The 14,449-nt window shown below is 37.2% G+C and overlaps 1 protein-coding gene across 1 annotated transcript; it reads right to left on the reverse strand.

Moving 5' to 3' along the window:
- Positions 1 to 1,328: 1,328 nt before the first annotated feature.
- Positions 1,329 to 4,601, reverse strand: sox11a (SRY-box transcription factor 11a). The gene has a single exon (XM_030127157.1). The coding sequence runs from the start codon at positions 4,403 to 4,405 to the stop codon at positions 3,272 to 3,274; it is 1,134 nt and encodes a 377-aa protein (XP_029983017.1). The 5' UTR covers positions 4,406 to 4,601; the 3' UTR covers positions 1,329 to 3,271.
- Between the last annotated feature and the right edge of the window lie 9,848 nt (positions 4,602 to 14,449).

Here is a 14,449-nt window from a genome sequence, read left to right on the forward strand (position 1 = left end):
GCCATAACAATTCAAGATAAAACATTCAAGCTACAACACAAGGATTTTAGTGTCTTAATTTTTTCTGAGCTCTAGTTTGATAACAATCTCCGGTTATATTTTTGATTTTTAAGATGAATTTGTGCTTTACATATTCTGTGTTTTTCTAGCCTCCCAGTTATTTCTGTCTCAAAATCAGGTTTTAAGTGTTTTTTTTTTACTCAACAACTGCATCTGAGACCAACCAGAGTAAGTATTTGAAGCTTCTGATTAAAAAAATATAGAATCAGACTAATTGCATGTTAAATGGCAGAGATGTGCTGCACTGTTGTTCATCTTTTCTAATAATCTAATGGCATATCAGACACTAATGGAGCCTCATTTCTAACTTTGACCATATTCTTATGTCATAGTCTGAGCCATAACATCATCTTCTACTGCTGATACACATTCAAGCTACATCACAAGGATTTTTAGTGTCTTTATGTTTTCTGAGCTCCAGTTTAATAACAATCTCCGGTTATTTTCATGATTTTTAAGATGAATTTGTGCTTTAGACATTCTATATTAAATGGATTTGCTGTGTTTTTCTGGCTTTCTAGTTATTTTTAGTTGATATTCTGTTTCAAAATCAGGTTCTAAGTGTTTTTTTTTACTCAACAACTGCATCTGAGACCAAACAGAGTAAGTATCTGAAGCGCCTGATTAATATTTAACGTTAAACTTCTGCTTTAATAAAGGCTTAGCAGACAAACCTTTAGAGTTTGTTTCTGTTCTGACAAAGACTGTCCACTTTTTTTTTTTTTTTTTACAAATTAAAAAAACATCAATGTGGGAAAAGTGCCGGTGTTTATCCTTAAGTGCACATACAGTTTGTGGGGTGTTTTTTAGATATTTTATCAGCCTTCTGTCCACTGTGCTCTGGAGACGTTCTATGCCGGGCAGAGTGCGACTTTTCTGAATGGAGTCCAGACAGACTGAGCTCCCACACACTGAGAGCAGCGGCTCCTGTTTCCAGCTCCGTCTCCAAGGGGACCACCAAGCCCACCAATCACACGGCGCGGAGCAGGCACGCGGGCAATTCAATTTCTTAAAGCGGCAGTGTCGGTTTTTTTTGAACAAGAGGAGGGGGGCGTAGAGGAAGACAAGGAAAAAAAAAAAAAAAATCAAGTAAAAATAGCACATTTGAAAACCAGGAAAAGTAAAGCATGTCAACACCGCAGTTTACAAGTTTTCCTTTTTTTGCTTTTTATTAAATGTGAATTCACATGTTAGTTTGAGCCCATCCATTTTCAGAGTATCCGCCTATGTACAAAATAGGCATCATTCTGTCATCACATCCTTTTGAGAAACGCAACAAATAACACATTTGTGTACAGATATTCACAAACTGAAAGGACAGTCGATGGTGGTAGGTACTTATTTATTAAAAGATGAGTCAAAGACAGATTCACACTTGGAATGTGAAGTAACTACTGCCTAGAACTTCCAACAAAATGTCTTGGCATATAATTAGGTCATATTCCAAAACCTTTTATCAAACAGACTTCATATGTAAGACCCACATAAAAATAAACAATATCTGCTTTTTTTTTTTAAGTGCAAGAAATAAAAAATACAGGTTTATGGTTAATGTTTTAAAAAAAGAAGGCAGTCTTCAGTTTTAAAATAAAGTTTCATTTTATGAAACAGGACTATGGAATGTTCTTTTTTGCTTGTTTGTTAAACTAATGCCAGACCACCACTGTTATCAGACTATGCCCTATTGCAGAACTCTTTATTTTCCCTAATTTTTAATCAGATTTGGAGTATTTTTGGTGCCAGATATGTTCATTTATCCAATCATATGAGTCGAAAACATTGAAATTGTGACGTTTACCATCAGTTTCTATATTATGCATCACACCATGAGGCCATATTAATTTGTTTTTTTTTTTATCAGTTCCAGCTGATTTGTTTATTTTTCTGCCTGGACAGGCTTCAGCATCATAACATGAAATGATGTTGACAGTGCACAAGTCTGTTTTTCCATCACTTGCTACAATTGTTGATGGTCTGTATCTCAAGAGTATATATTGCACAAAAAAATGAAAGGGGAAAAACAGTATGTGCCATTAAAAAATACCAAAATCCAGTTTCACACCTGCGATTGGGACCCATCCACATATCACGAGTATGATATACATAAACTCCTAACTTTACTATATTACAGTACATATACAATCTTGAAACTAGTTCCAGCTCTGAGGTATGTGTTCCCCATGATGCCATTGTATCGTCTACAAATACTCAACAAATCTGCTCTACAACTGTACAAAACCTAGTTTAAAATCACAAGGCATTTTTGATGCAAGTTTTAATTTAACTTAATCCTTAAAACCAGGACTCCCTTGCATGCTAAAAACAAATGATAAAGGGAAGAAGTGCCTGAAACTCACTGAAAGCACAGTAAGAACATTCCCTTTTAACTGTACAAAAATATGCCTGAAAATATCTTACTTTTCTTTTAAAAAGATGAGGTCTGTTATGTATCAAAATGTTTTCCTCCACGCCTGTATTCTGCAGAGGTTTAGGCTGCTTAATTTTTCCAAACCAGGAGGTAAAACGGAATCAGTTACAAAAAAAACAAAAAACAAACATTTTGCGGCATTTAGAAATTACATAAACTGTTGTAAAGTAACATCCTGAACATGTGTCAGTTCACAGATTTGCTTTAAGAGTCAGTCCACAGTCCGTTTTTTTTTTGTTTTTTTTTTTTTTGTTTTGTTTTTTTTATTTTCAGCTCCCTGCAGTTTTCAGTTTTTGTTTTTAGAAGAGGATAAGATGCATAGAAGTTCACGTTATTTTTCCCTTTTTTGTGGTCCGTTTTTAAGCTGAATAGTAAATGCAGACCTACAGAGGGGGGGAAAAAACCAGAAAACCCTGTCATGCTGCCAGAAAAACAAAGTAAAAAGAGAAAAAAAAAAAAAAAAAACGTCTGCAGACTTTTGCTTTTTTTTTTTTTCTTTTTCCTTTTTTTTTTTTTTTTTTTTTTTTTGCTACCAGCTTCATAAGCATCTCATTCCTCAAACCAAACCTCTCACCTCACCTCCTGGTCCTTTATATTACCTTCCCCCCTTCTTCTCCAGGACCCTTCCAGGAGAGAAAAAAAAAAAAAAAAAAAAAAAAAACAGGAGGCAGGACTGGGGACAACTTCTTCTTGACCAGGACACTCTATATAATTTCATCTCCCTTCTCTGTTATTACTAGAGAAAAACTTTTTTTGTAGTTTTTTTTTTTTTTTTTTTTCAGTTCAATATGTGAAGACCAGGTCGGAAAAGTTCGCCTCCAGCCAGTCTCCGGCAATCATCTCACTGAGTTCTGGCGTGCAATAGTCTGGGAATTCAAAGTGAGAGCCCAGGCTGCCCTCACTGAAAGAGTCCAGGTCCTTATCCACTAGAGACAGAGAGAGGTTTCCTGAATTGGGGTTGCCCAGTTCTGATCCTGGGCCACTGGAGGCGAAATTCAAACTAAAGTCAAACAGCAAATCGTCCGCGTCCTCTCCAGATGAGGAGCTGCTGCTGGAAGAAGAAGAAGAAGAAGAAGAGGATGATGATGATGAAGATGAGGAGGAGGATGTAGAAACCGACCTAGAGGATGCTGGTGAGACAGAAGCAGCGTGCAATGTGCTCTGCTTTGTAATGTTTTTGATATTATAAAACAGTCTGTTGTTCCGCACTTCTTCGTACATGCTCGTGCCTTCGGATTCCGCCGAAGAGCTCAAAGTTGGACTTGCGGGAACTTTGGCTACATTATACGGTCTCATGCGCTCCTCCTCCCCCCCTGACTTAATTCCCATCCGGTAGTCCTCTTCGTACTCGTCGTCATCATCCTCATCGGTGAGCTCACTTTTAACAGTTTTTGGAACTTTTAAGCTTGGAAACACACAGTCCTCTGGAAATACACCGTGCGTGTTTTTGGAGACGCTCTTAGTTTTAATCTTTGTGCACTTCTTACTGGGTGTCTTTGCCATTTTTGCGCATTTCTCCGGAGACGGTGCTGATGATTTTGAACTGTCGAGCTTTGGTTTTTTCTTGGGTCTGTACTTGTAGTCGGGATAATCTGCCATGTGTTTTAACCGCAGCCTTTCCGCTTCTCGGATAAACGGAATCTTTTCACTGTCCTTCAGCATCTTCCACCGCTTCCCTAAGCGTTTGGAGATCTCCGCGTTGTGCATGTCCGGTGATTGTTCCATAATCTTTCTCCTTTCGATTTTGGACCACACCATAAATGCATTCATGGGTCTTTTGATATGACCGGTTGCTGTCTTGCACCAGTCCGGGTTTATGGCAACGGGACTGCACGCCATAAATTCGCTCTCCTCTGAATCCGTAGCCTCCCTGGACATGCTCCCGTCCGTTTCGCTGTTATCTGTATGCTGCACCATTCTGTTTTCTAGATTTCAAGTCTCTGTTTTTATTCTTTTTTTTCTTACAAGTCCGGACGCCGCAGTGTATTTCACAGCCCTCCAACACTGCTCCAAAAAAGAAAACGCTCACAGCTCTCTCTCTCTCTCTTTCTCTTTCTCTCTCTGTGCGTACGCGCCGGTGTTCGTCCACGTCCTGTGCGTAATGCGTGTCTCAGGCTCTGCACTCTTTTTCCAGAGTTACAAACTGCCTTCTTAACTAGTTATCAGCTTTTTCATGTCCCCTGCGTCACACAAAGCCATCCAATCACATCCTTTCCACTCCGCCCCGCAGACTTCATCCAAGACTCCCCTTAACCCTTTATTCCTCCCCCTTTCCCGAGCTCTCATTGGAGAGTGGAGGTGGGGATTTGTGGTACACAGTGTCTGGGGCAACACGCCGGGCGAGACAGGCATATTAAACACACAGTTAGCACTATGCGCTCCTGAGATGAACATCAACCCAAGCGAATGTAAAAACTAAAGCATTATGAGCTTATATTGTGTTTTAGTTTTGTGCGTAAAAACAGAGAAAAGGCTTATTCTCCAAGCAGACAGATAGTTTTTGCAAATGCGTGAAGGAAATAATGTAATCTGTGTGATTATTTGCTTTTCTCTCTCTCTCTCTCTCTCTCTCTCTCTCTCTCTCTCTCTCTCTCTCTCTCTCTCTTTGGTTGGATAACTGAAGGTGGCGCTTGGACACTGTTGCAGGCGCCTGGATGCGTCGGTGCGCCTGCCTCCCTGTCCGACTGCCTGCCTTCCTGCCCGCTGTAAAGGGATACATTTTAGCAGCTGGTAATGGCTTTAGTGGAAGACTGGATGCTATCATTAAGTTCAATACACAGCTTCATGCGTTTTTTTTTTTTTTCTTACAGTATTACCACAGAGGAGCCGTGTGCGTTATTACGCGTTTTCATTTGGGTTCCTTTTCCTGCTTGTGTTTGAGTGAGGGAAATAGGTCAGTAGTACAGTCTATTTAAGGATGTTGTAAGCACCCCCTTAACACATCTGTATAGTATTTATTCTTAGTGAATACATTTCCATATACTCACAAAATAGTTATTTCTGAATATGCAAGTTACAGTTGTGCATTTTTTTTTTTTTTGCAAATAAAACATTTTTGTTTGTCTTTTGCAGTGAACAGCTTTTTTTTTTTTTTAACCCTTTCATGCATTATGGTCACTCCAGTAGACAGTTCATCGACAACTGTTCTCTTATATATTCATAGGTTTTGTTGTTTTAATTCCATAAGAGCCAACACAGTGGATGCTTATGCACCATCCCATCCACTGCAATTCATATTATTACTATAACTTTGCTGTTCTTAATAAACCTGATCTGCAGTAACATGTTTAAATGTAAATCAGTTGTTATTTGTTAGACAAAAAGAGTTGTTTTTTTGCATATAATATGAGATAATAACTAGCATTAGAGTCAAATTATTTTTATTTCATTGTTTTCATTTTACTTTCTGGTATTGGCTTTTAAACACATGTTTCTTTACTTAAAAAATTAAATACATGGACATTTTTGTATCTCCATAAAAAAAAAAAAAAAAAAAACTCGATCGCAATTTTTTTTATGCCTAAGGAGGAATAAAAACACTCCAGAAAAAAATCTTGACTAAAGTTCTCATAATTCATACATGAAAGGGTTAAATAAAAGCTGTGAAACCCATATACACGAACATGCAATGACTACTTGCTATTGGGATTAATTCTATAAACATAAACACATTCAGAGAACATGTGGCTTGTGCATCCCTGTCCACACACACAGCCAGGCGTGGATGTAAAGCTCCCCTGCTGAGTTTGCTGTGTCAAGAGGCAGTGTAGCATCTATCTGGCGTCTCCAACACCCCCCGCCCTCCACCCCCCACTCTACCTTCCCTCTCCCCTGGCTCTGTGGCTCTGGGTGGTAGCCAGCAGTGCTATTGGAGGCTGTGGGGCGATAAGGCGTCCTGCCTATTTTTTTTTTTTCTTCTCCCTTCTCTCTCCCTCTCTGCTTCGTCCCCTAGAGGGCAATCACTTACCCTTTTGAAACCCTCCCCCCACGCAAGCCACCGTATTTTCCCCAGCTGGGGCTTAAGAAGTGTCTGTACTGATACAGAAAGAAGCAGAGAGAGTATAGAAAAGGGAAAAAGAAGGAGAAAAACAGTCACACGGGGGGAAAGAAGACAAGGCTAAGCAGACTGAAAGGCAGTTTGAGCAGAGAAACGCTGAGAGATAGAGAAGCCCTTGCCTTTTTTCCAACCCTTGGAGCTCTGAGGCAGCCCCCCCCCCACACACACACACCCCACCTCACCCCCGTCTGTGTCTCCCTCTCAGACAGAGATAGAGCTGAAATGCTTTATCATGACCACCCTGTGCTGATTAAGCCTTATCAGATATATGTGTCGGAGCAGGAGTCTCAGGAGGTTGGCGCACGCACATGCATGTTCCACTGCCGGTGTTTTCTTTTTCTTTTTTTTTTTTTCCTGATGGATTCATTTGAATGGTATTTGATCTTCTGATCAGTGGAGATGTGCATAGAAGAGGTTATTTGAAATTAAATGATAGCACAGCATCTTGGAATTGGCTGCGTATCTGCATGAAACCCTGCAAACTGAATATGTGTGTGTGTATATGTGTGCAGTCCATTAAGCACAAATGTTGATGGAACCTGAATTACTGTGTATCATTTTGGATTTATTTGTAAAAAAAAATGTCATTTTTTTTCCCCCCACAAATATATTCCAAATGCTTATCAGGCATATGCAAAATGATATTACCGCCAGTGTGTGCTTGAACCCTTTTGTGATTTATCCCCTGGCTATACGTATCTGGTCTTCTGCGGCCAGCCTTATCTCTTTATATGATGGTTTCTTGCTGGACATGAATCACAAGACCGCTTAATGATGAGCATGCAGGGTGGCTGTCCTGCTCATTAGCATGGCTCATTATTGGCTGTGAATGAGGTGCTAGTGTCAGCCCATACAGCCTATGACTCATCTTAGGGAGGGTCTCATCGCCATGCTTGCCTCTCACACAGATGCACCAGTAATACACCCCCCCCCCCCCCCACACACACACACACACACACACCACCACCACCACCATCACAACACCACCATCCTCCTCCCACCCCAACTGCTTCATTCACTGTCTGGGACTGTGATCAGAGTGAAAGGGAAAGAGAGTTAAACATGTTGTGTTTTCATTCCATTTTCTCTCCGGAGATTACATATGATTAAATAGTGGAAAGCTGCATTATCACTGTGTGATTTCTAATACCAAGCGCTTTCTAATACCCCAAAGGCAGATGTTTTAATGCTTATTTGCTGATTTCCATGTCAAGGGAGAGGACATTTTATTCCAGAGCGATGGAGTGTTGAATTAAGTGATGGTTTTCATGTACGAACACCGAATAGAGGGTTTCAGGAGAAACAATTCCCTTTGCATTGCTTATCTAAAAGCCCCCGAAAGCAGCTGCTGCTCTCACAAAGGGCCAGTGAAGCGTTAGATCAATACTAACCCCGGCTAGAGGCTATCTGATGCTCAAAATGCATGGATCCATCTCCTCTGCATAGCCCTGAGACAGGTGTGGACTTCTGGAAGCTGCTATCTGATGGCTTCACAATGGGGAGTAGGTTAAGGGGGGGGGGGGGGGGGGGGGCTAAAGTGGGTAGTGAGGAAAGGGGGGGGTTGTTTTGGTAGCACATAAAAACGCAAATTAACTTTTCACTTGATAGATGCATTCTTAAGTCACCTCTGCAATCTACTATGTTTATTGTATTTATCGCCACGCATTGAAATGGTGTTTGTTTGTGGTCGATACAGTGGAGTCACTTTATGTTAATCTACTGAGAAGAATAATAGTATTTATGTAATGAGCTCCAACTGTACTTTATGTACTGTAAGTTCAGTTGTCATGGTCTGTCTGAATAAGTGAAGAAAAGTTTGGTCATTAATATAAAAATGCCTGAATAAATCTATCAAGAGGCTTAACTTCTATTCTCAATAAAGATTTCTCATTGATGTATGGAAAACCTTGCAAAATTGAGTGATATTTGGCTCCGTTACCGCAAAGCTACAGGATACACTGCAAAAATCCAAATGGAATGAAAAAGTGTATTTTTCTCATTTCTAGTCAAAATATCTCATCACACTTAAAATAAGACATAATCACCTAAAGAGTAACTTTTCAGTGAGATTTAAGAACTTATTTTTAGACAATAGATCTTGAAAATCTTATTTCATGAAATCTTACCGAGATAATTTTCACTTGTTCCATTGACAGATTTTTTTGCTTGAATTAAGCAAAAAAATAATAATAATAAAAAAAAAAAATCTTGAATTAAGCAAAAAAATAATAATCTGCCAGTGGAACAAGTGAAAATTATCTTTGTTAGATTTCTTGAAATAAGATTTTCAAGATTTATTGTCTAAATATAAATTCCTATATCTCACTGAAAAGTTGCTCTTTAGATGATTATGTCTTATTTTAAGTGTGGTGAGATATTGCGATTAGAAATGAGAAAAATACTCTTGGTAAGATTTCGATTTTTTGCAGTGTAAGTACTGGTTTAAAATAGCTAACTTAACTATTAGCTCAAAAAGTACTCTAGAAATTACTTTCATATGCTATAATATTACCCAGGAAAGTAAAATCTGAACATTTTCTTGATAGATGCATTACGATCATATTGATTTGTTTATTTTTTAGTTCTAGTTTATACCTAAAATTGACAAGAACTTGATATTCAAAGCAAATGTCCAGGTAGCATATGCTACAGTATGTTGAGAAAATGTTTTAATATGACAAACTGCTGATTTTAGCATCGTAGGTAATCTTTTTTTTTTTTTTTTAAAGGTTCAATTTATAAGATTTTTGCATGTTTGTGTTCATATTTGAACTTTATACTAAGAGTCTGTGTCGTGCTAGTGTTGCTCATTAGCATTAGCTGATTTCATTTCTAAGCTAATGCTAAGTAGTGTTATATACTGTTGTCACAACAAGAGAATGGAAGATGGTCATTTAGGAAGCATAAAGGTGTCATGGAAACAGAAATAAGTGTAAAGACTGTTAACATGGATAGAAGCAACTGAGCTTAGACGTGGAGTTAGCTAATGTCGACAAACGACCAGCTGCAATCTTAAAACAGACAAGAACAAAGTTTGCATAAACACACAAGCTCATGGGAAAAATGCCCCTCTAAAAAAACAAGTTTAAAAAGAATTCATTCAAGATATTTTTGCTTGAATTTAGCAAAAAATCTGCCAATGGAAGAAGCGAAAATTCTCTTGGTAAGATTTTTTGAAAGAAGACATTATGTTTACGCAAGAGTGATGGTGAAATTAGCTTCTAAAAGTCATTCTTAGCTGTGTTTTACTAATATTGTGAAATTTTGTACCTCATAATAAACTTGTGATGCTCAAAAATAGCATATATATATATATATATTTACCTTTTCTCTTTGTCATCTTCATTTGAAGTATATTGAACTAATTTTTAGTTCCAACAGTGACACAAATGACAAGTGATGGTAAATTGTCCTTTTTTTTTTTTTTTTTTTTTACTTTTATTGAAGAAAACAAAAAAAAACAATGTACAGAGTAACAACATTTGTCCTGAGATTGGGCCCAAGATTACAATATAAAATATTTGGTTAAAATGAAGAAAAGGAGAGAGAGAAAAAAAACAACAATCCAGGCTTACATATCCATTCCAATAAGACTGAATACTGGTCTTCATCTTCTTTCAAAGGTCGGAGTCTTCAGCTGTAGCTGTGCTTGTTACTGTTCCATTAGACAAACTTGTTTAATTTTTTGTATCCATTGTCCAATTGTAGGTGATTCAGGTTTCAGCCATAACATTGTTATCATTTTTCTCGCAGTCATCAGAAGAAGATGTAGTATGAATTCTTGGTCATGTGACAGACCATCAGGGAATATGTCCAGTAAAAATAATAATGGGTCCATAGAGAGGTCCACTTGAAGTAAACTATCCAATATGCCTTTTACATTCGTCCAGAAGTGTTTCACAATGGGGCACTCCCAAAATATGTGTGTCTGATCACCGACAAGACCGCAGTTTCTCCAACACTTGTTGCTAACACCACTTTTAGAGAGAAAAGATTTTAGTGGGGTTCTGAAAAATCGTATTTTAACCTTCCAGTCAAATTCCTTCCAAAGCTGAATTGTCATTTTAAGTATCAGTTTTGGCCCAGATTTTTACAATTGGTCCATCCCTAAAAAATACACGATACAGGTGGTACAAGACAAGGATCTAGACTTGAACGTGGGCCAGACTTCTTCTACATAGGCCCCACAGTTCTGTTCTACACCCCTGTCTCTGCAGCCTTGGATTACATTTTTTATCCAGGCTTTAGTTGGAAGGGAAACATAACACTTCTTCACGCATCTGAAGATTTATGGTTTGCGCTGCCATTTAGCGCCACCCATTTTGCTGGTTAAAGAGGTGAAATGATACTAAAACAAGCCCTGTCAGCTGGCTTAGAATTCGTTTTGCTCTCCACCTGTCGCTATAGTCTCATTTCTCAAACGTTGCCGTCTTCCTCCCTCCCTCTAGATAAGAAAAAAGCTTCGACACTGAGGAGGATCTCGCAGCACTTGGGATGTTGTTGTCTCACCACCACTTAAGTGTTTGGTGCCTCGAAGGCCATTTTATGCCTTGTTGTTGCTTTACATTCTCGACTCAATGCAAATGTATCTCCAGGGTGTCAGGTTCTTTGTTGACCTCCTTGATGTGGCCTTCTCTCAAGGTCTAATGCTTAGCAGATACTTGAGACTGGAGTATCTTGTCGTGAACGTAAACAGCTGATGCTTGAGTAGTGTCTTGGAATGTTTGCCACGGGGATACACAAACACAATCAGAGGCCAATGCTGTTGGTACCATGTGTAAACTTGGGTTTGCACCAGCGCTCCAAACACAGCAGACACTTCTCAGAGGTCAAAGAAAATGTAGCGGCAACTTTTGCAGATGTACTAAAAATTCAACAGGCGAAAGTTAAAATGCAATTTACAAGTACATTCAGTAATAGTTTATGGGCAAAGGTGGTTGTTTTACTGTTAATATACTGTATATGCATGTTCTATTGATAATCACCTCAAATAAATAGTGGAGGAATGAAACTGAGAATTATATTTATGAGTAAATTTGCAGGATTGATCAAGTGTTCCCTGTTTTTTCATCTACTTCACTATTTAACAGTACTTTTTGTTACATTAGTCTGATAGTTTACAGATTACACTTTTTTCATTTTATCACCTTTTGGTCAAAACCATATTATATTATATTATATTAGATTAGATTAGTTTAGTTTAGTTTAGATTACATTAGTTTAGTTAGGATTATTTTAGATGGAATTAGATTAGATTAGTTTAGTTTAGTTTAGATTAGTTTAGTTTGGATTAGATTAATTAGATAAAATTAGATTAGTTTAGATTAGATTAGTTTGGATTAGATTAGATTAGTTTAATTTAGATTAGTTTAGATTGGATTAGATTAATTTAGATTAGTTTATATTAGGTCAGTTTGGATTAGATTAGTTTAGTTTAGATTTGATTAGATTAATTTAGATAAAATTAGATTAGTTTGGATTAGATTAGTTTAGTTTAGATTAATTTACATAAAATTAGATTAGTTTAGATCAGATTAGATTATGTTACATTATTACCTCCGCCAAGGAGGTTATGTTTTTGCCAGGGTTTGTTTGTTTGTTTGTTTGTCTGTTTGTCTGTCCGTTAGTGTGCAACATAACTCAAAAAGTTATGGACAGATTTGGATGAAATTTTCAGGGTTTGTTGGAAATGGGATAAGGAAGAAATGATTAAATTTTGGTGGTGATCGGGGGTGGGGGGGCCCACGGGGGGGGGGGGGGGGGCGCAGACCAGAAAATTTCATCAAAATCTGTCCATAACTTTTTGAGTTATGTTGCCCACTAACAGACAGACAAACAGACAGACAGACAAACAAACCCTGGCAAAAACATAACCTCCTTGGCGTGGGGGGGCCCACGGGGGGGCCACTGATCAGCCTTGGTGGAGGTCTGCGCTCTCCGAGTGCTTCTAGTTTATATTAGTTTAGTTTATATTAGATTACATTAGTTGAGTTTAGATTAGATACTTTATTCAAATAGGAGAAGGCATACAATAAATACAATAATAAAAAGATTTTAAAAAATAAAAATAAAAAATAAAAGTGCAAAAATTTCAATCGTCTTCTTCTCCGAAACTACAATTCCCATTGACTTCAAACTTGATATACAGCTTCTTTATGATGATGTCAACAAAAGTTAGTGAAATTATTTGGATCCGGATCTGATTCTGGATTTGGTGCGACTTTGAAAAATTTTCCCATTATAAAAGATAGGAAGTGGATTGATCCAATAAATCAGTAAGTATCAATGAAATCAAGTTGGAATTTGAATTTTTTACAGATCTGATTGGAGTTTGACCGAAACATGGGCTATTTCTGTAATATAATAAATACACAGAACTGGGTGATAATAAATGGCATCTGGATACATTTCCCAAAGGTTTTAATTTGGCCGGTAAGCTACAGGGCCCTTGGTCCTATTTTAAAAACTCTTAATGGTCTTAGCCCTACTTATTTATCTGATTTACTTTTAACATATGAGCCCTGTCAGACCCTCAGGTAGTAATCTCTTAACTGTTCCTAGAGTCCACTCCAAAACTCTTGGTGAGGCCTCATTCAGCTTTTATGGCCCCAAACTATGGAACTGCCTACCTGACGACCTGAGGTCTGCTGCGAGTGTTCATATTTTTAAAGGTAAACTCCAAACTTATCGTTTTAGTTTAGCTTTTAATTAAACTCTTACTGTAAACATTGCTTCACTTTATTGCTTTTACTTTTAGTTGCAACTGTGGGACAATGGGGGGTTTGATGTGAAGCACTTTGTGCTACATGTACTATGTATGAAAAGTGCTAGACAAATAAAGTTTGATTGATTCTATTCTATTCTATTCTATTCTATTCTATTCTATTCTATTCTACACTGTAAGACCGGATAAGTTGAGTTTACTTAAAAATTTTGAGTAAACTGGTTGCTTTAAAAAATTTAAGTAATAAGTAATGAAAACTTGAGTGTATTAAACTTAAATGCTTGATTTGAATGGAATTGCTATTTTAAGTACAACACACTAAATGCCAAGTTAATTTAACTGAAAATTTGTTGCAATATCAATTGCTTCGGATAATCACTAACTTAATATTATCAGTGCACTGGAATCATTCTGAGTTGATTTAAACTAAAATCTTTTGCAATATAAATTGCTTTATGAAATTATTCAACTTTATTTATTACAGCGTGGATGGAAGTTAAGCAGGAAGATAGCTCAGTGTAATTTATCAGTACAGGAAGTGCTTTTATTTTGGTGAGGCATAAATATTTTCATTAAACAATATCTATCCTAGATGAACAGTAAAGCCATAGTTCTTCCTCTGGCTCTCACTCATGGTGCAGCTGTAAAAAATACAAAAACAAACACAAAAAAAGGCCAATAAACACTGACATCCACACATTAAGTCCAAATTAACCCTTTCATGCACGAATTATGAGAACCTTCATCAAATTTTTTTCCTGAGTGTTTTTATTCCTCTTTAGGCATGAAAAAAACGTGATAGAAAATTTTCTTCTGAAAAATAAAAAAATTAAATAAATAAATAAATACATTTAAAAAAGTAATAATGACAAAAAAATTCTTATGAATCTATTTTTCATGAAGTTGCAAAAATATCCACTCAGCGGGACACCACAAGTTTAAATTTTTGACACAGAAACATGTATTTACTGATAAATTGTGTGAAAACTGTGGGGAAGGCTTGTGATTCTGGGGGTTTATGCTCAAGAGAGATCTACATAATGTTACCAATTCATGTCAGAAAAGACATGTAGTGTCTTAAAACTTTAATAAAGATATGTGTAAAGACAAAAGAAAAACAAAAAAACAACGAAAAGAACAACAAAATCCATGAATATACAAGAGAACAGCTGTAGAATAG

This window comes from Sphaeramia orbicularis, chromosome 22 (genome assembly GCF_902148855.1).
Source record: "Sphaeramia orbicularis chromosome 22, fSphaOr1.1, whole genome shotgun sequence".
NCBI lineage: Eukaryota > Metazoa > Chordata > Actinopteri > Kurtiformes > Apogonidae > Sphaeramia > Sphaeramia orbicularis.

Bases quoted from the DNA above. Each gene is read 5' to 3' on its own strand.
- sox11a (XM_030127157.1), bottom strand. From the start codon at position 4,405: ATGGTGCAGCATACAGATAACAGCGAAACGGACGGGAGCATGTCCAGG.